Source organism: Pagrus major, chromosome 12, assembly GCF_040436345.1.
Source record: "Pagrus major chromosome 12, Pma_NU_1.0".
In the NCBI taxonomy this organism is placed as follows: domain Eukaryota; kingdom Metazoa; phylum Chordata; class Actinopteri; order Spariformes; family Sparidae; genus Pagrus; species Pagrus major.
The window spans coordinates 21,716,289-21,742,670 of NC_133226.1; the positions used below are offsets into that span (position 1 = coordinate 21,716,289).

Consider the following 26,382-nt stretch of genomic DNA (forward strand, 5'->3'; position numbering starts at 1 on the left):
TACCCTCACGCCGATGGAAAGTCAAATGAAGTGTCATAGTCCACAAAACATTTCTGGAGCTTCACAGCAAAACAGCGTTGCATCATTCTCCTAAACAACTGAAGTAGATGAGGACGAAAAATAACATAAAATGGTTCCATAAAGGCTCGTCAATTCAAATCAATTTGTCGCTAGCTACTTCAGTTGTTTAGGAGAATGCTGCAACATCGACTTTCCATCGGCATGAGGGTGAGAAGACAATGACTGAAGTTTCAGTTTTGGGTGTACTCACCCATTAATGGAAAAACTTAATTGCCGACTGTTTGAAAACTGCTTGTTCCAGCGCACAAATATGAGGTATTCAGCTTTGATATTACTATAAATATAATCTATTTTTTTGGGATGTTTGGTCTATAAATCAGACAAAATGAGCCAACTAAAGATATCTCCTTGGACTCGTTTGAAAAACTATGTGGTCAATCATTTAATAGAAAAATGATCTTCAGAATAAGCAATAACAAAAGAAATCACTAGTTGTAGAGTACCTGTGTCACCGTACTCTCCAAAGATGTTAAGGAAGACATCAGCGTCAGTGCCACTTCCCTTCATGTCAGCAGTGAACACACTCACTATGTATTTATTCACTGCAAAACAACAAGAAACAAGAAAACAGGGATTTATATAATAAATGCATCAATTTTCTTCCTTAATAAATCACTATATAATAACAATTAGTTGGACTTTTCTATTGTCACTCAGCAGGTTCCTTACTAATCCGCAGTGAGATGGTTTCCAGGTTAAATATTCATAACAGTGTGTGTGTGTGTGTGTGTGTGTGTGTGTGTGTGTGTGTGTGTGTGTGTGTGTGTGTGTGTGCATCGTGTAACATATTGCTCTGACACTCCCTCACATCACACTGCCCTCTCGTCTTCATCTGAGCCCTGTGGCTCTACAGCGCTCTGCTTGATTGACTGCAGGTGTGAAGATAAGATGTACGATCACATTGCAACACATGGGCCGGTTTACCCGAGGATTACACTCTGATGGAATTCAATTACAACCTGACACATTAGGAAAATGTGTAGGCTATCAGACACCTTTGTGAACAACTGGCCCGACACATGGTGCTAACACTGTCTTATTTTTCATTTGCTGTGGCTTCATTTGAAAATATATCCCTCTATTCGGCTCAAATCTCGCAATTGATCCAAGAATTTATGGTGCATGCATTTTTAGATATAGAAAACAAATGTACCCATCTAACATTAGAGTCGAATTAAACACAAGTTTCTCTGAAATGTTCTGGAGGCTTTTCTGAATTTTAATCAACTGTTATTTTCGTTTTACCCTCCGTAAACCTTTGTGTCTGCTTTTTTATTATACGTTTGTCCCAGAGTGACCTACATTTTGGGACATCCATGGGGTTCATGCTGCCCAGCAGGTCCCTGACAAACAGGTTGTCCCCCTCCTCCCGGCTCAGCCAGTTGTTGCAGGCGAAATAGAAGCGCAGATGGGGCCGGTTCATGTCGGTCACCACCACCCGGTCCAAGAACCAGCTGGCGTTCATCCCTGTGTTGTCGTGCTCGATCCTGGGGAGTCAACCATCATAGCGTGACATGAATTCAGCCTGCAGGTTATCGCAAATGAGCTTGCAACATTACAAGCACCCATGCCTTTGTGTTTCTTGTGCACTGGTAAATACCACAGAAGGGAGACTAATGTTTTTTGTGGTTCAGTCATATAAATATTATGAGATTTGAATAACATTGGCTGGAGTAACACAATGAAATTAAGCCACAAGCAGCAATAAGCAGAGTCAAAGTACATTGTTTTGACATAGACAAGAGTCTCCATACATATAAACAGAGTTCTCAACAGACAGCAGAAAGAAGCAAACAATAAGGTTTCCAAGGACATTAAAGAGGAAAGTTTAAATATACATTTTCTTTTACAACATTTCATCTCCACAATCTGAACAATCTGTGAATTTAAATTCAGTTTATTTATTTAGCTTTTAAAGAAATCTAGCAGACTGCATAATGAAGTCTCAAAACAGCTGTAGAAACAGTCACCTTTGCTCTCAAACTGTAACACTTGTCATAACAGCTGCTTGCCAGCTATTTCACGTACATCCTGTTTGTGTGTCAGAGCTCGCTGTAAATGCACAGATTTACACTTATCTGTCTGCAAAAATATTGTAGAAGTTTTCTTTTATCTTGAAAGTAGAAGTTTGATAACAATCACAACTCCAGATCCACTTCCATGGTTCTCAATTTTCTGAGCCACAGTGCAGCATCTCCACTTTCTGCACTCGCTGACTTTTTGGTTTCTCTGTTCACGTTCACGGCTGTGATGTAACTCAGCCTCCTCTGGAGTAAGACACTAACTCCCAACAACAGATGGGGTTTAACCTTATGTCACCGGATGAAATCCTTTGATGGCCAGCCGCACAGCTGGTAAATAAGTGAGAAATGTTTCTGTGTGATCCTCTCTGTTAAGCTGCTGTTATCCTGTGTGAGGTATACTTAACTATGGAGCAAGAACTGTGATGTTGTCAGTGACCTGTAGTTGTGATTTCTGAGTATTTGCTGCACCAATGCAAACACCAAAGGGTCATTATATTGTATACATGTATATATATATATATATATATATATATGTTACCACACACAGTCAGCTGCACAGTACCTCAGCTTCTTCAGAGGCCCCACGTAGTGTGTTTTTATGCGGAAAACATCAGTCTTATTCTTCTCAAATGCAGTTCGGCTTCTGTAAATTGAGGAAACATGGAAATTGTCAGAATTTGACAGAAGTGTAAGTGTGTGTGTGTATGAGAGATGAGAGAAAGATGCTCTATTTGATTGAGAGAGATTACAGGGGGTGAGGAAACACAGTCCAGACCCACGACTGAACTGAACTCTGGACCAGTAAATTACATCTCCTGACTGATCCGGCTTATCATGCCCCGGTGGTCTCATGGCAGTGGTATAATCTGAAACCTCCCGAGGCTCGGCCACTTCAACGCTCCCTCCTCCTCCTCCTCCTCATGTACATCTACCCCTCGCAGAGATGAACCGGGCCTGTGCGCAGAGAGGAGCCCCTCCGCCAGCTACAGCGAATCAGACACCCTCGTTTTCATTAACGTAGAATGCCTGCCTTTGTCTCTGACCCACATATCCATCTGTTCTCCTCTCCCTTCAATATTCAACCCATGCTCAATGCCAAGGCTCCCATAATTAAGGTGCATGGTGTCATATACTGTAAAAAAATAAATAAAATAAAGCTGCCAGGAATGAAACACTGTCCAACCCGCATGAATACATGCCCTCGTTCTCTGTTTCCGTGTAAGATCACCTGTAAGAGAATGATGGGGAGACACTGATTACATGAAAAAGCAAACCCAATGCAAATTTTGGAATTCATGCAATTTGACTTTTGTTATAATTACACTGAATTTCCAAAAAGTAGCATTTTTAATCTGCCTCGATGTTCAATCGGGCAGATATGCATGGAGACATAGCAACCCTCCCTTACCTGTATCATGTTGTGAAGTTTAAATTGACCATTACACAATACAGGCAGGACCTAATATATATTGGAGTAAGGTGAAACTCCTTACTAGTATGTTTTATATGACAAAAGTGACTCATCAACGTCCGTGTATTGTAAATCGTCAGCTGAGCAGCACTACGGCCACACAAGCACGGAGATACTGAATACATGGCATGTTGATGCTGTCTGAGGTAGATGAATGAGACCACCACAAGGTGTGGGTGACATGGTGGAGTGAGGCTAACAATAAGTTGGTATATCCTATACGCTGCACAGGTAACCCTATCTGTCAATCAATGTGTGCCAAGATAAAGGGAGCCCGCTGCTGATAAGATCCCCTGAGAGTCATTTGATCATCCAGAGAAATGACATCGTGGTCTTCTTTCATTTGCCTCTGAATGCAAAAGAAGACCGGCCATGTCACATAGTTCCTCCTTACTCCAGATATTCTGTGTCCGACACTTTATACGACTGTATTGAAGAGAGATTCCTGCACCACAGCCAAACCTTTTGTTATAAGCATGTGCTGCTTCCTCTGACAATCAAATGACTTGAGTTGGTTTTGACAAACAGGTCAAAGAGATTCTTGATGTGCAAGCTGATTTAGCCTTTAGGTTTATGTTGAGCAGGAAAGATCTCTTATACAGTGTTATATTCAAAATACAACCAAACACAAGGACAGAATCATAACCATCCTTTAGGCAGACTGATTAAAAAATACCTCTTTTCTGTGCTGAAGGATCAGAGAGGAATAGAAGAGATGAAAAGTTAACAGCTGACATTGAAAAAGCGTTAATCTAGCTAAGCTTACTGATTATACATTATGTATCGACTGCAATATAATAAGTGCAAACAAATCAGAGCAGAGTGAGTCACTGAGACCTGATATAGTCTCAGTCTCATAGACCGATATAGTCTTACATACAAGATATTTATGAAAGTATTCTGTAATTCATTTACGTCGTCGTAAAACCCTTTTGAACTCACTTGCTTGCCAGGTGAACCTTGGGCGTCACGCCAAAGTCTCCATAAAGGGTAACAAATATATTAGCATCCGTCCCCGCTCCCTTTACATCGCCGGTGACAGTGACCACCTCGTACACTGAAAGAAAAAGGTGAGAGGAGATTAGAATAAGAAGCAGAGAAGAAGATGTGTGCAGTGTTGTCCATGTTGTAATAAATATCACAATCCTGAAATAGTAAAAGCACATAGAGGTATCAATAATTTAAAAAGTAAAAACTTGAATAAAAGGACAAACACAAAGTCACATCCTCAGACAGTGTCCAATAATCTATAAACATTAGGCAGCATTATGTTTCCTTCCACACACTGTTGCCAGGGAATTCAATGCGGCGAATCTGCAGCGAATCCATGTCCGCCGTGAAACACCGGCCAAGCTTCTCTCACATTTCACAAATGTGTCTCTTTGTCTGACCGAGCCACCGGGTTGATGGAAAGGTAAACAGGGTCAGAACTCAGCAGTCTGTAAAATCTGACCCAGTTTGTGTCATTTAAGGAGTTTGGGTGGAGGAGGGGGAAGAGAGGAGTGGACACGCACACATCTGAGGTCACTGTTTACATTTTAGTCATGCTAGCAGCTAGGGATGGCAAAGTTGGTTTGTTGGTGCACCACTTTGGTCCAGATGGAAATATCTCAATAGCTTTGGAAACGATTGCAATGAAGTTTTGTGGAGTCATTGGTATCGCCCAGATGATTAAGCCTACTGACTTTGATGACCCCCACACTTGACCCCTAACTGTTTAGCTCACAGCTGCTAACATGACTGTAGACTCATAGTCCTGTTAGAAAATGCAGTCCATGTTTGTTGCTGTTGCTCACTTACCAACATGCATCATAGTCTGTATAATCCGAAGAACAACAAACCTGTATATTTTGGAGAGGATGTTAAAAGTCACACCTGCGAAACAGTCCTGGGTTTGAGTTACAGTAACAGCATCAAATCTTCAACAGGAGATTAGTCAGCGGTTGGCTGTTGACTGTGACTCAATAGCCTCCTTTGTGCAGCGGTAATTCTATAGTCCTGCTGCATTACTGCATGAAAAGGTAAATTCCTCTCTCCTGTGGTTATGTAAGATAAGGTATAGGACACTTTGGGTGACTTTGGGTCAAACCCAGACGATGGAGGATAAAATGGGTGTCAGAGTCCAACAGGTAAGATTGGGTTTTCTGTAGGTTGTACTGGGTGATTCAAGGAAGAGCAGAGGAGTAGAGGATACATTCAGCAGAGGAGAGGAGAGGAAGACACAGACAGATTACCTAAAAACATCCAGGAGAAGGAGAGGCAGAGGCCTGATAAAGAGCAATTTGACCAAAGTCGATCCGATAGGGACACGGATACCTAATTACCAGTGAGCAGAGCTATTAAAGCCGAATTAAAGAGAAAGGGAGACACCTGATAAAATCAGATAGACTGGCCTGGTAAAACTGAGCCGTGATAAACTCCTCAGAGTGTCACAAACCTGAGTAGACCAGCGAGGCAAGAAAGTCATGTGTCACGGCTGATGCTAAATAATGCCACTTAATGCTCCTTTCATAATGTGCACAAAGGAGCTAACAGTGCATTAACTTCAATCAGTTACTTTATGGTCGCAATTATCCATCTGCTGGAAAACACATTAAAATGTCACATTTTCAGCTCTCTGTCAACATGATGTGGGCTAAGACATGAAAAGCTTTTAAGATCAGACATGTTTATGTGTTCATGTGCATTTTCTCATTTAAACCACCCTTGAATACAGCTGAGTGGCGACCCTGTCTCCAAGAAATTTAGTCTTTTATACTTCTGATTTGTTTATGAGTCCAGTGCATGAAGGGAAATATTGTGGTCTCGGTTTAATAACACAGAAAGCACTTCCTGTGTTGTGCTTCAACCCACTTGACTCACAATCTTTACCCAACTGTCACCAAAACAGTGTGAGTGCCTAAACGTAACTATAAAAGACAATGTCAGGCCATAGTTGCAGTCTACATTATCCATTTTGCAGATGCATTCAGTCTGAATTAGGGGTACACAGTTTACTGTTCAGCATGGACAATAGACACATCACAGGACAGGGAATGTCAAGTAAATCAAATCAACTCAAACATGTCCTGCTACGAGTTTTTGCTGCTTGATACAAAAGCGAGACTCACGAGGGTCTACGTTTCCACGACTAAGAGAAATCTGCCTAATTTAGTGCAATTCAAGGGTTCTTGGATACATGTTTGTTGCTTGTAAGCGACATGTACAGCGATCCACCGATCACAGTCATTCTTGATCAACTTATCATTCCTTCCAAATAGTCCTATTCAAGTTATCTGGTGAAAAGTCCTGTAGTTTTTCTTATCGCCATATATATCGCGGAAAACCCAAATATTGCAGTTGCCCTACTATAAATCTTTTGAGGCTTTTCAGATACATTTCTTAAGAACATTTGCTCATTATGTTAGTACAGAACATGATTCAGGTGGCATCATGTTTCTCTGAAAACACATTTGCGGATTAGCCGTATAAACATCATTTCTCGGAGAGATCGGGTCATCAGGTTTGAGCGTGGACATTCATTCTTGACAAAACAGGAGTGTAGCAGAATGAACCTCACTCAAAGGTTGACTTAGTGGCTTGTGCTGGGGCTTTAAATGCCAAAATGCACTTGAAAGCTCAGGAAAAGGTGGTAATAAAACCTAATTCATGACTTTGGTTGGATGACAGTCACTCAGCTAACCTTCCACCTAACACTACAGAAAAAGGGCCTCCTGCAGGGTCTCGTTCCCCTCTGTTTGAAAACCTCTGATCTGCTTTTACGACAGCTCCTTTGGCTCCGGGCCCTGCCTCTGGCCCTGGTTGGTTCTCCCCGGCCCCAGAGACTGGGACGGCACCCAGCACCTGTCTGTCCAAGAGCTTCTGTTTGGCTCCATTCATGTAGAACATAACTGAGCTTTCACCCAAGAACAATGACCGAGGGATTCCCTGGGTGCTCCTGTTCAGAGCTGAAGGGGACTGAAGGAAATCTGTATTTAAGATTTGCGACACTGAAACACGACAGGTGAGGCTTCTCGGCATGCTCTTACCTTTCTTTTTGTAGTACTCGTCCTCATATCCATCCGATGAGTCTGTGTGATAGTCCAGCAGCTCATTCTGGTAGAGCACAGCGTAGTCCACCTGTTTGTTTTTGGATTTTTTACCCTTTTTCTTTTTATCTTCATCGCTGTCTGCCGATCCCTTCTTCGCCTTCTTCTTCTTCTTTTTCTTCGAGTCCTCCTCCTCTTCCTGCTCCTCGATCAAGGGCTCCTCGTCGTCGTCATTGTGAGACTTCTTCTTCTTCTTGCCGTCTTTGGACTTCTTATCCTTGGATCCCATCTCCTCCTCTCCCTCCGCGGAGGATTTCTTCTTCTTCTTCTTCTTTTCCTCCTTCGCTCCCTCAGTCACTTCCTCTTTGAGCTTCTGTGATTTCTCCTTTTTGGAACTGGTCTTGGGCTCATTATTGTTCTGCTCGCCTTCCTCTGCTTCATTTTCAATCACAGCACCGGCTTCAGCGTCATCTTCTGGTTTCTTTTTCTTCTTTTTCTCTTTCGCTTTGTCGCCCTCTCTTTTCTTCTTCTCTTTCTCCGGGGCCTCCTGATTCTCCGAACTCTCGGCGCTCTTGTGTTTCTTCCGACTCTTCTCCCCTTTTGTGGTGTCCCCACGGGTCACGCCGTTGCTCCTCTCCTTTGACTTTGGCTCCGTTTCCTCCACTTCGTCATCGACTTCTTCGGTTTCCTCCGAAGCTGTGGATTTTTTCTGTTTCGACGGCATCTTTTATTCATCCACTTCCCTGGCCTTTAGTTTCGTAAGTGCTGCCTTGAGTTTCTAATAGTGTAAGACAATTCATTTGACCCTTGGCTGCGGAGAGGTTCTGCGATCGTGGGGTTCAGAACCGCCTGGCTGTGTGTGCGGCTGCAGGTATACGGGCTCAGGACACGCATAGGGAGTGATGGCTGTCTAGAGGATCTCCTACCTGGTTCATATATGGCCATACAACCAACACACACCACTCATGAAAAATTACTGTCACCTCAGTCCTCACGTGACCCACGGGAGAAAGCCCTGTGAAAAAGGAGCCTTGCAAAGAGAACTTATCCTCGCTGCCATGGCACTCTCCATTATTCATGGTGTTAGGATCGCTTTACGGGCCGGGACGTCTCGCTTTTACCTGCAGTCACACGGACACAGACAGTCGGACACACAAACAAACACATAAACACACACATACACACAAACTCTCCCTGACAACTACTCCCGTTTGTTTATTCTGATATAACAACGTGTTTAAATCACATTTAGAGAAAAAAACAACAACTAATAACCGGAAACAAACTGACTGCATGTTAAGATTTATCATGGATGAGTAAATAGCCATGTGGCAATGATTTATGTGTCTCACGGCGATGTATTTCAGCTGTTTAAGTTGTGAAGAGACATGTTGAAAATCCAAAGCAAAGAATAAAATCATGAGAACAGCGTGTTTAATTTATCACACGGACTAACATCAACTTTAGATCAACACGAAGAAGTGAGAAAGACAACAGAGTCATTTTGCGTGGCTTCTGTCTGTGCAAATTTGTGTTGCACTTCCATCACACTGGCTTTCACATTTGCACCTGACTATGAGCCAAATCATCCCATTAGTCTTATTGCTGCCACCTGACACCCGATAATGTCGGCATCAGGGGGAAGGAAGGGCAGAGTTTGGTCATATTGATCTTTCAACATCAGATTACCCAACATACGGATGACAGCAGAGTCAAACCTCATTTTGACCCAGTGCACTGAGGAATCATTCGCATAACAATGAAACACAAAATGCTGCAGTGTTCCTAACTGATCACATTTAATAAATCCGATATACATCCAGTATTCTGAATTGTCGTGTCCATTGCGAACCTGTCTTAAAGTCCACCGGCCCGAAACATGTTCTTCTCTTTCTTTTCCATTATATTCAACTGGATGTTAATAATGCTAATGTAAAATGACCTGTTATAAACTTACCTGAACTTGCTCTTGATCGCTTGTTTTGTTCAATGATGTTACTTTTAGTTATTCAATTGTTAATCCATGACTCTTAGCCAGCTAACGCTAAGTATTTAAACTGTTGGTCAATTACTTTTAGCTAGCTGTTTCAACCATTAACACTTTGTTTTTAGCTCTTTATTATAACTGTTTATCTTACCTTTTCTTCAGCTATCTGTTTCAAACATATGTTTATTACTTTTAGCTAGCTAAAGCTATCTGTTTGAACTGTTTCTCCACCGCCAACATTAGCTAGCTACTTTCTATTCTAACTAACACTAGCATTTGGTACAACCAATGCTATTTGTTACTCTACTCAATTTCCTCCTATTTAAAACCATGTATCCATTACTTTTAGCTATTCAACTGTTTATTAATTACTTGTATCTAGCTAGCTAATAATTTAAACTTAAACTTTTGGGAAATGTCAGCAGGCTAATGTTATTTAACCGTTTACCTGTTACTGTAAGCCAATTGCTGCAGCCTTTTATTTGGAGCTTTAAGCTAACTACTTCAAATGTTTATCCATTACTCAATTATTTTACTATTAACTATATAGACTGTTTTTCCCTAATGTTAGCTAATATTTTGGGTAACGTTAGCCAGTTGTTTCAACTGTTTATCCAGTACTTTTAGCTAACTATTTCAACCGTTAGCTAATTCATTACTTTTAACCTATTGTTTATCCAAACCTTTTCAGGCAACTTTAGCCTATATAGCTATTTCAACCATTAGCGTTGTTTTTAACAATGTTAGCTAACTATTGCAGCTGTTAATTCATGACTTACTTTTAGCTAATGCTAGCTGTTCAGCTGACTCAACATGAGGATATATTAAATCAAATGATCATTTCTGATTTGTATGAGCGTGTCTGGTTTATAATGTCAGTCACAAATCTATCTTTTAATCTTAAACCAACTATCGTCATAAAACTTGGCAGATGATCCACTGATGTTTATTTCTAACTGATTTTATTCACCTTTATTGTAATTATTACAAGTCAGCACAGGTCAGATATGATCTGCCATACGTCCAGCCATCCTCTGCTGAGTCGGGCAGTGAGCGGACACCGACACCAGCCGCTGCTTAATAATTGAGGTGTTGACAGTAGCTTTGCTTAACGAGCTAATTGGAGGAGACAAACGGCAGGTTAACTGGTCTGAAATGACCAGTTAGCATCTTGTTTCATCTGTGGCCCTTTACAAACGATCATGTGGTGGTCGGCGCAAAAGCAGGAAGTTTATCATTGAAAGTAAGTCATATTCTTATTTGTGGCAAATGTAGCCTTATATGTATAGTATTAATCAATAAGCTAAGGCACTAATGGGTTAAACACAAGAAAAATTACTCCGTCAACATACAAGTGAGAAAATCCAAACAAGTTTATTTACAAACACAATACCAGTATAAAGAAATGATCAAGAGTCAGTTAAGAAGCACTGTGTTATATATTACTTCCATTCAGGACACAGACAAGCTCCCTTCCTTTCCCATTCTTGATTCAAGGGTGTGTCTGTACAACAATTTAGAGGTCGAGCCAAAAGATTTTTGGTGTTCGTATTTCTTGAACTCACATCTCTGGAGTCAAATGATGGAAAGAAAACGTTTTTTAAAACCTCAGTAGCAATGATGTCCTCGACATAGAAAGGACAGCCGAGCATGAACAGAAGAGTGACAAAATATTCATTTACAGTCTCTTAAAACCTTTTGCAGTGTACAACATAAATAGTAAAAGCTCGCACAGCTTTCCAGTGCTTTAAACGCAGACTGACTGTTCACAGTTGAAGGGGGAATGTGAAATAATACAGTGTAATAGAGGTGTCGTAGCACTTCATAAAAGGGCGGCAACTATCATCATTCTTTAATCTACGAGAACTGCATCCACTATTATACAATTAACTTCCACAAATCCACTTTCTGTTAAAATGTTCGTGTCTCCAGACGCACCGTGAACTTCAGTCGAGGCTTAAGTGTAAACATAGTTCAGTGATCATTGAAGCAGGCACACACAAAGCCAAGTATAGAGTAAAGTCATGCAGAGCATTACATGATTATGAATGAAGTTTACAGGGAGTAAAACTTCGCTAAGTCCATTAGAATATAAGCTGTGGACTGCACATGGATTTCTATACCTCAGAGAGTCTTAAATGTCCCTCGATTTAAGGACGCTCAAGAAACAAACTAGGACTTTAATGTATTTGGAGATAAGCAAAAACACATGGGTGCGTTGCATATCATATACAGGGGTTTGATATCTCATAAGGCAGCATGGCTTTAAGACATGAATGACAGCTGAGAGGCTGGATCGCTCAACAGAGCTACGGTACTTTACAAATTGAACATCGGCCTTGAAGGGTTTTTCTTGAAGTGCAGTCGCTGTAAAATATTTGTCTGGCTTTTGTCTGAAACTTCCTCCTCACTGCTCCTCTCGTTTCACCAGAGAAAACTTCAAATGGGAGACGTTAGGCCCGTGAAAACAGGCCATTTTAATAGTGTTTTTTAAAATATTCACCCAGGAAACAGATTACAAAAGTAAACAATTGGATGTTACAATTTTATCTTTTTTTCATCGTTTTCTTTTTTTTAATATTAGCATAATACCAAGGTCCAGGTTTTGTTTTTAGAGAAACATTTAAAAGCTGCCAGACCCACAGAGAGTCCGAGATAAAGACAGAGGAGAGAGGGGGGAGGATGAGCGGGCGTAAAAGACACCCACACCGCGGCCCATGACAGCGCAAATATCTGTGCAACGTTGAGTAGAAAACGACACCTCTGTACAGCTGAGCCACTAGAAAACTTCACAGAAACAACATCACTATGAAGACCACTTTTCACATTAAAAACAAGCATCCTACGGTTTCGTGAGTCAAGAGATAACCATAGTGATCTGATCGGCTGAATAAACAACATAAGGTACACATCGAAAAGAGAAGTATGTTGGCAATTAAAGCAGGCTACCTTCAAACGTGTCGCTGAATAAGTGAGAGCAGAGAATCTGACGCTCTGAAGGCCGACTGTCTTTTTAAATAGGGAGGAAATAGTGAACCGCCTCACTGACTGAAATAAAACACAACGTAAACAAACCAAAAATGTTGAGCTTGAGAGTGAGGGATCACGTGCACTGCCCCGTGTGTACGTGAATGATCCCACGAGTATGCATGTGGATGAAGTTGAAAATTTCATGGGGCATCGCGTGAAAGCCCGGCCGCGGCTTGACGTTGTCGTAGTAGTGGTGAGTGATGAAGATGCCGGAGGGGTTCATGGGAAACGCCCAGAAACCGTAGAGGTGGACTTCCTCGCACATCTCTAAGGCGGCAGTCACGAGCATCAGGCCGCTGCTGAGCCGCTTGGCGCGGACGCCCTGCACCGCCCAGAAACGCTGCACGTTGAGGAGGTACTGCGGGTGGAAGAAAAACACGCCTCTCTGGGAGTCGAAGTCGTCCAGCATGTACTTGACTCTGAAAGATACGTCGGTGTTGCGGGTGTTGTAGAAAGCGGGCAGCACCACCGACGAGTTCTCGTAATTCTGGAGGACTTCGTAAAATGGTCGCCGCCATTTCTCCAGCTTCTGAAATCTGTGACACGTGAAGATGACAAAGCCAAAAGAGAAGAAGACTTAAGACAGACACAGGAGATAGCTGACGTCTCGCTCTCACAGATGTTTACAGTACCTCTCGGTGATAATGCTCGGATTTATTGTCACCAGATCCGTTTTGGTGCCGACATCAGCCGCGTACTTTTCATTAATGGGTGGTATGTTGCACCTGCAAAAAAGGAAAAGTCCACTGTTGAAGGAGTTCAGCTGAAATGACTTGAAACACGTCAAAATAATTGAACAATTTCAATTGGGAAGAGCTTTTTCTTTTAGTGCCTTGCAGTTAAATTCGCTGCCATTTTCATTTAATAAGCGCTTGGTAGAATAATATTTGATCAAAATCTTAATAGTGAGCAGAATGAATTGTAGTTATCTTCGTGCACTGAAGGATTATATTCTGTATACCTAAACACAAAATCTGCCGAGTCAATTTCCTTTCCACATTTGCTGTTCTTGATGATGCCGCCATTTCCAATGACAGCACATTTCTTGTACTGTGATTTGGAATATGGCATATCCTGGATGAAGAAGACACATTTTGTTAAATTCACACAGACAGCACTGAGCGTCGAGGGCTCTTGTAACCAGACAGATCTCGTCGTAAGGTTTAGCAGCATGAAAACAATGCTAGATTGAGAAGACGCAGCGACCCGCTCACAGAAAACAGGTGTTGAACTCACATCTGGGAACATTTTGTAGACCTCAGTGGTGATGGGAAGGATACCACTGGTGTCCACCTCGTACCTCAGCTTGGTCCCTGCAGGAGTGTTCCTCTTGGTGGTGAACAGAAAGGAGGGAGCGTTACAGCATCGAGACAGAGACATCCTTCAGGAGGACACCGAGGAGAGGATGGAGTTAGTTTAGTCGTAAGTGGCTTCACGCCAGCATCAAGACCAAAATGGCCATAAAGAAATATTGCATCCAGTAAAGAAACATTTTTATTTTTTCATTTTGTTTAACCTGCCATCCTTCTTCTCATCCCCTGGTGGGAGAGGGAGTACAGGCAGAGGCAGAGGGGTTGTTTAATTGAATGTTAGTCAAGTCTGCCTGACTCATTGATCCTTTATCTGACTGAGGGTTTGTGCAAGTTACAATCTTTGGCTCCGACCATGCCTCTGAAATATCAGCAGCCTAACTCTGCTGTGTAGTGATCAATTCATGGCGCTGACTGTGGTGCTGAAGTAGCAGACCTATTTGTTATTGTGCCTTTTTCTCTCTGTTTTTGGATTCATAATATTCTCCAAATGATATACTATAAATACTCAATTATATACTACATTATAGCCTATCTACTCTAGAGAGTAGTGTCACCTTCGTAATCAGAGTGGCAAGCAGCAACCTGTAGTCAGCAAAGAGCAAAGTGGATTTATCTTCACTCCTATTAATCCACCCGACTGCAGCAAGATCTGCATAGGTGACAGCCACTGTCAGGTGTTTCTGTATTGTAATGTTGACTGCCGACTGGAGCTGGAGGGGAAATGTATTTTACTTCATGGACGTAAGTGGAAACAAGAAGAGAGAGAACCGGAGTGCCTGGTGAGTGCTGAGTTCAGTGACTGACCGAACACACAGATACACACACCCTTGGTGCTTGCTGTTGCGACCGGATACCAAATGAACGCACCGTCACCTGGAGTAAACCTGTTTTCATAACCCAACTTAACCCATCTTTTCTAGTAGTTTTTAGACATTTTGATGCAGAATTCTCACGTATTATACCTTTAAAAGCACCAAAAATGCAACAATGAAAAAAAAAAAATTATGTTCAGTGTACAATCTGAGTGGTGATGAAGTCATGTTTGAGACACAAGAAATCTAGACGTGCATTTCTTCTGCTGAGACTGAGTAATGCTTACTTGAAGTTGCTCGTCTCTTCCTTGTTCTGCTCCCATCTGCACACTTGCAGGTTTCGCCACCTCTCAAACAGCTCTGAGGTTTTCACCCTGGCAGACAGGCAGAGAGACTTGTGGAATGAGGAAGGATACCCTTGGCCATGTTTTTTCCGATTAACCATGTCTCTACATGGAAAGTAAATTGAAGAAACGTCATAAAAACAACTCAAAAAGAAAACACAGAACTGTAGTGGTTCATCTGTGATGGCTCTACTGACGCCGCTGGATCTAGACTCGTTAATACAAAGGCAGAGGCTTCATCGAGCACGTCTGCAAATAGCTGTCCTTGAACTGACATTTCCTTCGAGATCATTGGAGGATGTGATTTGCTTTGGGAGGCAGGGTGGCACCATTACTCGTCTGTCTGTTTGGCAGTGTGACAGCAGTCGCTCTCTGCCTCATCCAGAGTGGCTCGCGGCCGTTCGTCAAGCTCCAAGAATGCTTTCAACATTAGGAGTTTGGCAGCCTGAGGGTCACGCACAAAAGGTCACTGGACAATGTTCACAATCATACGAGAAGAAATGCACTGCTCGAATTGCCATCAGCACAATTGGCTCATTGAGGAGTGTAAAAATCTGGCCAATAATGTGCTGCATTATGTGTGCCTTAGTTAAACTGAAAAATGAGAGTAACAACTTTCAGCTGCAAAATAAGTTCATGTGGCAAGATTTAAGCATCGCTCTCTCCCACAGTTTTACTTTTGGAGCCTATATTGTGAAGATTTGCAGCGGGCAGTTAGCTGTTTCCTGTCATCTCAACACCACCATACTAACTGTTTAATAAACTGAATGGGTTTTTAAAGCATACAAAATACTTTATACCATCAATCCTATATTGACACTACACACTTCTGTTGTCACAGTGTTAGCAGCGTGGCTTTTTGCGATGGCATTGGTGGTCAGCTTGACGACTACTGGATTAAGTGCTATGAAATCTTGTATAGACGTTCATGTTCCCCAGAGGAAGGAGCACTTTGGGGATCCCGTGACTTTTTTTCGCTAGTATCATTTGTGGTTTTGAGTAAAAGTCTCTAATGTAGACGCATCATGAGCCCCACAACGTGGAAGATCCGGGTATTTTATACCTGTGAGGTTGAGCTTTTTTGGCTTCATGTGCCACTGAGCAGCTTTCATAGGAATGAATGGTGCTCCGCCTCCGACACTGGATCCAGATTTAGATCCAGGATGCTGACGTTAGCATGTAGCTCAAAACAATGCTGTGCTAGCATGGCTGTGCACTCTTATCCTCGCTGTATTTTCTCTTCTAGTCCCTTTTTTGGTGTTTCCCGGCCTCATAATGAACTCACCTGACTGGTGCTTGAGGATCACCTTGGGGTGGGTAGGGGGAAAGGATGTTACTCTACATAACGTTTGTTTGACGACAAGTCACGTCATTATGATCACTCACATTGTCAGGACTTTGACGTCCATAATCTCCTGTCTGAGCTCCCTGCATGCAGTGGAGTTGTATTCAAAGGGGCCATCATAGTTTTCCAGATACCTGGAGGGATAGACACAGTCATCCTCTGCCTAAAGCTCCCCACACACAAGAAGAATCAACAGAATCAACAATAAAAAACTGTGGATAAAATGCAATAAATAAAACAGTGTGTAAAAGGAAAATATCTTATATTTACTACAAAATGTCTTGGTCTGACTTTATGAAGTAACAGAATATCAGTATAGCAGTGTGGGATGACAAATGACAGAAGTGATGAAACTGATTTGAGGCGTCACAGACTGGATAGTAACTGCTTACTGGACACTTGCACCAGATTCTAGTACATCTTAGTCTAAACCAATGTGATACACTAACCTAAGAGAAATAATACCTCTCATTTTTTTTTACTTTTTTAATTGGTTATGATGGGAGTTATGTGATTAACATGTGTAAATATGCTGTGTATTAATTTGGAAGATAAATAGAAATCAGTCTAAGGGAGGTTGATTATTAAAAAGGTGGATTATGTGGCTATAGCAGGTTAGCATCTGGAGGGTATGCTATTGTGTGAGGCGGTATATTATAAATATTTACATTTATATAATTAGCTGCATTAATGTCTTAATGCATGTCAGTTGTGCTGGCTGCAATGACGTGACATTTTGATTTCTTGATAGTTTGATCTGATTCTACATCGTGCGCATTAAACACACACACAGATGTTCATGCAAACAGGTAATAATAACATGGAGGCAATAACCAATCAATATTTTGATCAAGAGCTAAAGATTCATTTTACACATATAAAACAATCATTACATTGAAATGGCAACATTAACCAAAAGCACACAAAAATAATGTCTTCAGTATGGTGGTGTGACTGTGTTTTGGTGGATTTGACAAAATGGTTCTGCAGAGGAAGTGGAAAGGATTCATACTTGTGGTAAAGTTCATATCAAGGTGCCAATAAGTTGCCATTTGTCTGTGCACTGATGCCTCATTTCTTGCAGCAAAACATTTGTATTTACATGCAGTCAGCGTGCAGTCTGGACAAAATGTGTGTGTGAGTTTGTGTTTTGGGATTGGGGGGGGTGGTTGTGATCGAGGTTTCTATGTTAAACAGGTCTTTTAATTATGTCGGGCAGGTGTGGTTTTATTTTGATCATTAGTTTAGATGTTTTAGGTTCAGGAATAACTTAAGAAATGTTGAGTTACTTTCTTATTGTGTGTTAAAGTCAGACTTTAACCTTTGAAGGAAGAAATAGTACTTTCTTCCTCTTACTAATGAATTATTGGATTCATACTGTGAGAAATAAAACACACCCTTACTCATTTCACTCACTACATACAATCAGGATTTTTGTTGCATGGCTTCACTTGGTCTGGTGTAAGACCAGCAGCTAATGTTAGAAAACTTTAGATAGCTGTTGTCTATCTGACATGTCTCCTTACTTTATGACTGTTTTTGTAGCTGTGGTATTTTTGGCATGTCACAAATAAACATGATGATGCGTTTAAAGGCTGTGGACTCCCGGGGTTTTCACAGACTAGTCGACTACTATAGCCGCTTGTCGACACTGTAGGTAGCAGTCAACTAGGCGTGGATAATATGCCGGCTACGGCAGCGGAGGACGCCGACGTGCAGCTTAAGGCTCAAGCTGAAACAGGCTCGATATTCGTATTTATATATATAGTTTCTGTTGTTATTGCATCAGCTAAAAAAAAACAAAAAAACAATGTCGTTCATTGTCACAGTGTTTGGCTGATCGTTCCAAACATAGACATAAGGTGCCAAGATATGCAGTGCGAGGCCATATGTTCTCGTCCGTCGTCATGGCAACCAAGCTGCCAGCTGATACCTGTGCCCCGTGAGGCCGCATCTCTTTAGGAACAACAGATTATTTTCTTCCTCTTTTGTTCAGAATAACCAAATGGCTATTTGTTTTCTTGTTATGTTTCTAAACATCGTTGTTCACTAGGACACGTCCCTCTGCGTCTTTCTTACATAACGGCTAGTCGACTGCTAGAATGAAAAGCTTGGCAACTAGTTAAATTTGTAGTCTGAAACCCCGGGTGGACTCAAGACAATCTTGGAAAATGAAGGCAAATCCAATGTGCCATTATTTTGTAATTACCACTTGTGGCCACGGAGGCAGCAAAAGTTACAAAATAAGTACGACACATTTGACTGATTACTAAAAAAAGAGCTTCAAAATATGACTTTAAAATAGTCTTGAACTGTTTTCTACTCACATGCAAATACAACATCGTTTCAAGATGCTGTTTGTTTTTGCTGCACGATCATGAGGCACTAAACAGGCACTCAAATGTGAGAAATGCACATTAAGTTTTTACACCAGCCAAATTTCTATGCCAATAGTCTCGCCCCCAGAGGGTTCCTCTCTTTAAACCTGATCAATAGTTTTCCTTTTAGGGTTTGGGCAGAGGGCCACAGAACTGACAGTCTTTCTAGTTAGATTTAATTAAACAGGTTTTATATAAATCCATACAGCAAATTTAGCTTCTTTATTTTACTTTTATTAATATCAGCTATGTCTAGTTTTTAAAATATACCCCGTTTGAGGTGCATCTGAGTCTTGGGAAGCTCTAAATGTTTAGTGTATTTTTAAAATGTACTGCTAATAATGTTTGAGGGAAGGTCGGGGGATTTAATGCCTAAAATGGCAGCAATTGCAATGTGTATTTGTTTGAATGAATGCTGTCACATCAGATAGATAGGATGTAGTGTGGTATTTTTGGGAGATGGATAATATTGCAGCATATTACCTGTGGCTGTGGAGGTAAATGAGGTGAGTTAAAAATAATAATAATAATAATAATAATAATAGTAATAATAGTAATAAAGGAACACAACGAGCAATACGATGGAGGGATGCATTAAAGGAACAAGATGCTGGGATGAAATCGTACAAATAAGGAACAATGAAACTGGTTGTCTACATCCACCTGATGATGCAGTGTATTTCTGAGGTTTTATATATCTTTGACACTTTGAATGGGGCTGTTCATGCTTGTTTTAGCTAAGATGATGAAACCTTTGCAAGTGTTCTCTGTTCAGTTCTAAAAGCAAGACAGTAATTCGCTTAACGAGATGAATTTCATCCCGTGTTTGGCGTCGTTAGTTTAGCAGTACAATGCTGGTTCAAAACCAATCGAGACTAACCAGAGATACTGAAATCTACTGCTCAGTGCAATTAGGATTTGGAGCTCTGGGGAGGACAAAAATCTGGCACATTCCTGCCTTATTGTAACAAGGAGAGTAAAGTGGAAAAGGGGGTAAATCCAGGTCGCAGAGAGAGACAATGCAGATGTGAGAAGGGGAGATAGGGGGGAGCAGAGAGAAGTGTCCACACTATGTACATGGCATACACACAGAGCTGTGCAGAACACATGAGACACAGATTGAGGAGGACAAGGCATTTGGAGAAATGGGTGCTGGATGGGACACAGAGGAACGAGGAGAAGCCAGTACATCAACAGGAGACCGTGGTTCTACCAGCTTCTGAGGGAGAGGGGGAGGGGGATGGGGTTTGGAGATCTGGGGGGGAAGAGGGGTCGAGGTGAACGGGATCAGACAACATGCAAGAGCAAATCTGAAGTGCAACCACCACTGAAAAATTATGAGAGTTTATACCTTTCAAACTAATAAGAAAAAAAAGGAAAAAAAAGAAAGAGGCATTCTTGGCTTTCTGTGAAAATACTTAAAATGCCTTCAAACTGGCCTACCTTTGAGGGCGTTTTTTTTTCTTCTTAATATCGGCTAGGCAGGGTGTGACTATTACGGAGATCTGTGAATCTGGCTGAAAATTCTGACGGAAACATCTGTCAACATGCAGACAGGTTAAGTTAGAGTTAAAATGCGTGATGGAGTCCTGTGACATCACCACCCCCTGCTAACTTCCTAAACCTGCAGATGCCAAAACAAGTAGTAGTAGTAGTAGTAGAGAAGGAAAATGTAAAAATTGTGCTGTAGCTTGTGTTCTCACTATAGCATCTGAGGAAAGCCTGGTGGGCGATATCAGCGGCCCAGTCCACACATGCAGGGCTGGGTCGTCAAACTATGATGGATTTGAAAACTTGTATTCTCTCTCTCTCTCTCTCTCTCTCACACACACACACACACACACACACACACACACACTCTCTCTCTCTCTCTCTCACACACACACACACTCTTTTCTCAGAGGTGTTGTGCAGTCAGTCACGCTGGAAAGGTACCTTTTCCTTCCATTTCTGGCAGGCTTCAGAGATCCATCATCCGAGAAATTAACGGGACCGGTCCAATTTCCTGTCTCGTCCCCTTTGAGTCGGCTAAACTGTTGCGCACTAGCAAGAAAATGAGTCAGTTTATTTTGGATTTATTGTCCTTATTGTGCAGATGTCAAACACATACAACCAAGCCCCATGTGTTCACTCACACATTTTTTGCACATTCACACACACATATGCAATAAGGCGGACCAGCTTTCTGGCTCAAGAAAAACAGTCAGAGTATGAGACCAAAGATGGTTGTATAAAATAATGGATTTTCCTTTCTTGACATCATAAGTTTGAACGGTTAATTTATGCTCTGCTGGGCTGTTGCCACTGTCCTGAGTGTGATTCAAACACTTTCACTCTCCAGTATTGGCCTGCAGGAGTGTTAAACTTGTAATTCAATATATTAAAGTCACTGTGAGTTAAGGGAGGAACAATAATCCTTGCCAATGTTGCAGTGAATGTCAAATTACTGAGGAAAGAGATGCCAACTCAAGTGTAGATAGGATAAAATAGCCAATTTGGACCGTGTTTATAGCCAGATGAGACAGTTAAAAGGTGTTTAAACCAGCTTTCTAATCTTGTTTAGTTCCTCTGGAGGAGCTCAGTCCGGTCTGAGTAATTAATCCAAGTGATGCCATCGGGGGTTATCGACAAATTTGTAACAGAAACTTGTCTAATTAAAAGATGCTTTTGGCAGCATTATTGGAAATGTAGAGGTCAGAATATCTCGGCCTCTGCTACATCATTTTTCACTTTAAGTAACGCATTGAATTTATCAGAGGAGGACATCTGGTGCAGGGGGTTTGTAGCCCTCACATCGGGAGGATGCATTTGAGAGAGATCAGGGTAATCAGTATGCTCAGAGCTGTTTACATGGACTACAAAGGGTCTTTTCTGGCCTCTGAACAAAGGAGAACTCAATATCAAGGCCTCGTACATATTTCATTGTGAATCAAAGGATATGGCTGGCAATATTATACATTTTTGCTGTCTTTGAGTCTTGGTGTTCAACCAAAATTCTGACATATTGCACTTTTAAATCTACGTAAATGTCTTTTTAAAAAGGCTCAGTGTTTCCTGAAACAGGGGGACACTGTAGCCTGCAGCAGACTTATCTCAGACTATCTCAGACTAATTTACTCAAACTGGAGTAAATTTGCGTGTTTGTTGGGATTATTTCCAGCCTCAGATTTTGTGTGTTTGGGCAGAACGGTGTGTGTGGACTCATAATAAACATCATTGCAATGAAGGAATATGTCACTCAGCAGTGCTGTGGCTCATTTACGTATTTTTACAAGAATGAAGGTCTGCAGAACAGAAGAATAAGCTAAATGAAGAAACATCAGTAGACTTGTCTTACTTTTTTGAACAGCCTATTTAAATTCCATACATCCAAATATGAGTGGGTGTACAACTATTCCTCTTACCGACTGATTATTATGCGAGTATTCATGTGTGACTCATTCCTGTGAGTGCTGTGTGGGCGCTCTGCTAAATTCAGCAGGGAAACTGAACCCAAAAAGCCTTTTCTGGGTGCATTATGAGAGAGGGCATTCATCATCGGGGACTCGTGTCAATACTGAACTACACGCAGGCACATTTGGCTTCTCTGAGTGCTACTTCAACATGCCGATAACACTCTGCAAGCGACTGCAGAGCAGAAATCAGAGGGCTGTTTGTGCTCATAAGAGGGCAGCTGTCTGCTTATCAAACCAGCTTGATTTCTAACTCAATTATCACACAGAGATTACACAAGACTGATATTCTCCAGTATCGCGGATAACGAAATGAAACCCTCATCAACCTCACGTGACTACTTCTGACTCACAGATCAATCAACTGTCTTCATCCTACTATTGACTCAGTTGTGAGCAGAAATCAGACAGCAATCTAAACAACAGACAAACAACGAGCACAAAGTTGTTCTGCAGCACTTAATGTGCACTGATTCTGCCCTTGAGCACTGTTAATGGGACTCGGAAGCGGGAACGACTTCACTATTGCATTATGTGAATTTGGTTTTCAGGGTAGGGCCAGGCAAATTGACTGAGAAGAAAACCAGGAGCAGTTCCTGTAACCACTAAAGGCTCCTTAAGATTGTCCTGATCAGAACAGGAAGTTTAATGCTGTTATGTATGAAAACAGTGTTTCATGTCTCCTCAACCCAATTACAGGAATAAATGTTGGCAAAGCACGTTTCTTCAAACCACAGATATGTTAAAACTTCCCATTTCTTTGGGTTCAGTTTTCAATTTTAACTTGAGACAGTGCTGTGCTTCCGAAACAAACACCGCTTGGTTTTGGTTTGGAGAAACACCATGTTTTGGCTTAACGCAATTTCTTTGGTTGCCACATACACAGCTGGAGATGACCAAAGGTCTCGTTAAAAACATCTGGGTTTTGTCACCGCAAACATGGCTGGAAATTTGTCCGGAGGTCTCCTTAAAAATCTCCTGTGGTTTCACACTTACTAATGTTGAAACGCAGTCTTGAACCGCGGTCACTGGCTTCTCGCCTGTAACTCAGGTCAGGTCGTAAACATGTAATGTAAACAGGATATGACACATTTTATAGGAATGTCAGTTTGGTGTACAAATGTGAAGGCATCACGTTAACTGCCAACATTTTATCCTGCAGAATGGACCGTGTTTCCTCTCTACCTCTCTTCCTTTTAACAGGGACTCACTCCTGTAAAGTGCAGTGGCTTATAAATGATTAATTAGCGGTTCGATGCGCTGCTGCGCGCTAGAATCCATCTATCCGTGTACAGCTCGGTCAATTGCATGCTGAGACTAAAAAAAAACCTCTCATAAAGCTGCTCAGAATAGGGGAGATGCAACCCAAATACATAATGCATCAAGAAAGGCTCAGAAATGGAGTCACATGTAGGAAAGTGCTGGATTAATTGATGAATCTATTTGTTGATCTGCAGAGTATTTAAAGCCATTCATCAAGAATGTCAAACAATTTCTGTTTCTGATTTTCTGATGGAGTTTCGTGACTTTATCACCTTGACCACTCTTAAACTGCGATCAGCATTCTTAACTATTTTTCATGTTTTACCAGTGGTTACCAGTGAAGGTGATGATTATCTGCAGCCAAATGCTCGTTTTCAGAACTCTCTCCATCCCGCATGGGGCGTTTCCTGCTGCTCTTCCTCGCTGAGAGTATTTTTAGGTATCGCCCCCCTCGAGTCTTCTTTTACAGAAGGATGTCACTCAGAGTGATTACATAATAAGCTTCCCTCTTCAATCTGCCATTTTACAATCCTTCATCCTCCCACAACTTCATTCTAATGTTAGTGAAGGCGGATTGATGTGACACCGTAATGAGAGTGCAGGGGAAACTCAACAGCCAGATTCATCAGCAGTGTTCATGAGTTAGTTTGACTTTAACGGTCGTCCTCGTACATTCAGAGGAGAGCCCTTTGGCCTTTTAGCGATCCGGGATGGACCTGTGCACAAAGCCAGTTGGTGTAAGATTGATCCAAGCACCCAAATGTCTCCTCTGCTGCCGTGTTAGCCTAGACGCTGCTGGTATTTTCTTTTGTTTTTCCTGTGCTTCTGTTTGAAAAACACCCTGGCAGCATCTCCTCATGCTTGGCTTTGGTTTGGGGGGGGGGAAGAGGCTGGGTGTGGTCGGACCCATGTGGACAACGAGTCCCGACTGTTTATGCTTGGAGAGGCATCACAAGATGACGTCTTCTCCCTCTCTCTCTGCATCACACACACACACACGCATGCAAACATTTCCACGCTCCCTCTCAGTCTCTCACTCTCGCCGTCTCCTCCCCCTCTCTCTCTCTCTCTCCCCCACTTGCACTGAGGTGTGTGTGCAGACAGACTGTAGCAAAATGGCTGCCGCCGAGCCCACTGGTTTCTGTTGTGCGGCTCATCTCCCACCCCCCTTCTCTCCTAGGCTCCGAGCTCTGGGAGCATAGTGGCCTACGAGGGGCACAGGCGAAGAGAGAAAGGTGCGTGTGTCAGGTCTGAATTCATGCATCTCACCGCAGAGGTTGGGATGCCATGAATCCACATTGAGTACTGTCAGACCAGCCCAGCGGGGTGGCAGGGGAGGGGTTAGCTGTGGGGGGAGCTTTCAGACTGCAGCACATGTATGTTTTGTGTTGATGTAAACATATATGTGCTGTCTAGCAAAATATCTGGAGGTGGGGATAAAGTTTTCAGATTGTTCCTTTGGTTTGGAGTGAGAATCGGTGTATCTTTGTGAGATTCTTTAAACCACCTTAAGATCAAACATCCCGGCTTCTCAGCATCTGCTCGTCTCACACTGAAATTTGTCTCAGATTGTAAAGGATTTAGAAGATAAATGGGTTAAAAGTGGACTCCAGTAGAATCCACATCAGGGGGATTTAAAAAAAAAAGGGCCTCATTGTTGTTGCAGAGGTGTTATAAAACATGGCTCTGCAGTGGCTGTGTGTGCACCGAGTGCAGCCTGGTAGAAAATGACTTATTTAACAGGGGGGGACCAATAAGAAATACACATCATCTTTTCTCGTGTTGGTGTCTGTAATCATCATCAGCTCCAATAGCTTTCTGTTGCCTCTGTAAGATGTAGGCTACGACCAGTCAAGAAGGCTTGAAACGTAAAAAATCAAATAAAGATCTTTGGAAAAAGAAAGGGAAAACATTACCATACACAGCTGGAGCACTGTGTATGGTATGAATGTGATGCTTCGTTTTCAGAAAATATCGAAAAAAATAAATCCAATGGAAACTGTTTTCTATGCCACTGGGAAAAAAGATGGATGGTTAATTGCTATTGTTCTTTTCAGCCATTAAAAGCTTGTTTGCCCCCCCACCCCTCCACATGCGTCCCCACATTGACTTCATCCAGACTACATGGAAAACAATTTATCAGTTTATCATTCATTAATTATTCTTCACCACTCAGTCACTGATTGGGAAACAAGAAACCCCCTCACACAAAACCACTATGAAGGCATGCTGTTTGAAGGCTGGGTGTTATCCTTACAGCTCTGTGATAAACAGCCAGGCCTGCGCTCTGATTGCCTCTCATTAATGACGATGGACAGAAATAACCGACACTTACCTCTTAATGTAGTTTTTCCCATACAGAATCTGTTGCAATAGTGTGACGAGTCCAAATGCGCAAATGAATATAAAACAAAGCGACCTATTGCCGAGTATGTCTTTCCCCGACGACGGGTCGGCGTATGCCATCCTTCGGCGCAGCATCCAGGGCTGACGGTGACACCCGGTTAGGTGTCTCTCTCCGCTGCATTCAGGACCAGGAGCGCCGCTGTCTCGTACCCTCTGGACAGGTCATTGTCCATCACCTCTCTAGGCTATTTTACTGCTCTCATGCCGCAGCATCATTGCTGTTGGATGAGGAGCATCGCAATTCAGCGCCGGTTGTGACCTCAATTGCAAACCGCATCCAGTTCTGCCAAAATAATCCCTCTATTTTTGTATTTTTTTTTTTTTTTTGCAAACGCGTAAAAACGCAAAACGTCCCGTAGGCAGAAGGAGGTGATCTGGTTTCTATCGGGTACCGTGCGCTCTCGACGAGGTGCAGCCGCTCGATCGGATGCAAGCGATGCAGATTATC

General features: G+C 42.1%; 2 protein-coding genes across 2 annotated transcripts in view; both read right to left on the reverse strand.

Moving 5' to 3' along the window:
• Positions 1 to 8,328, reverse strand: part of loxhd1a (lipoxygenase homology PLAT domains 1a) — a 28,923-nt gene extending 20,595 nt beyond the window's left edge. The window contains exons 1-5 of the mRNA XM_073477557.1: positions 7,605 to 8,328; positions 4,519 to 4,633; positions 2,668 to 2,748; positions 1,384 to 1,568; positions 525 to 623 (exon numbers count right to left, since the gene is read on the reverse strand). Of these exons, the coding sequence (XP_073333658.1) occupies positions 525 to 623; positions 1,384 to 1,568; positions 2,668 to 2,748; positions 4,519 to 4,633; positions 7,605 to 8,328 (1,204 nt within the window). The remainder of the gene's footprint in view (positions 1 to 524; positions 624 to 1,383; positions 1,569 to 2,667; positions 2,749 to 4,518; positions 4,634 to 7,604) is intronic.
• Positions 8,329 to 11,027: 2,699 nt separating this feature from the next.
• On the reverse strand, positions 11,028 to 26,009 carry st8sia5 (ST8 alpha-N-acetyl-neuraminide alpha-2,8-sialyltransferase 5). The gene is made up of 9 exons (XM_073478125.1): positions 25,864 to 26,009; positions 20,749 to 20,856; positions 20,257 to 20,352; positions 16,477 to 16,569; positions 15,034 to 15,120; positions 13,858 to 14,002; positions 13,583 to 13,695; positions 13,254 to 13,346; positions 11,028 to 13,157 (listed from the first exon to the last, which is right to left on the reverse strand). The coding sequence occupies exons 1-9, from the start codon at positions 26,007 to 26,009 to the stop codon at positions 12,695 to 12,697; spliced, it is 1,344 nt and encodes a 447-aa protein (XP_073334226.1). The 3' UTR covers positions 11,028 to 12,694.
• Between the last annotated feature and the right edge of the window lie 373 nt (positions 26,010 to 26,382).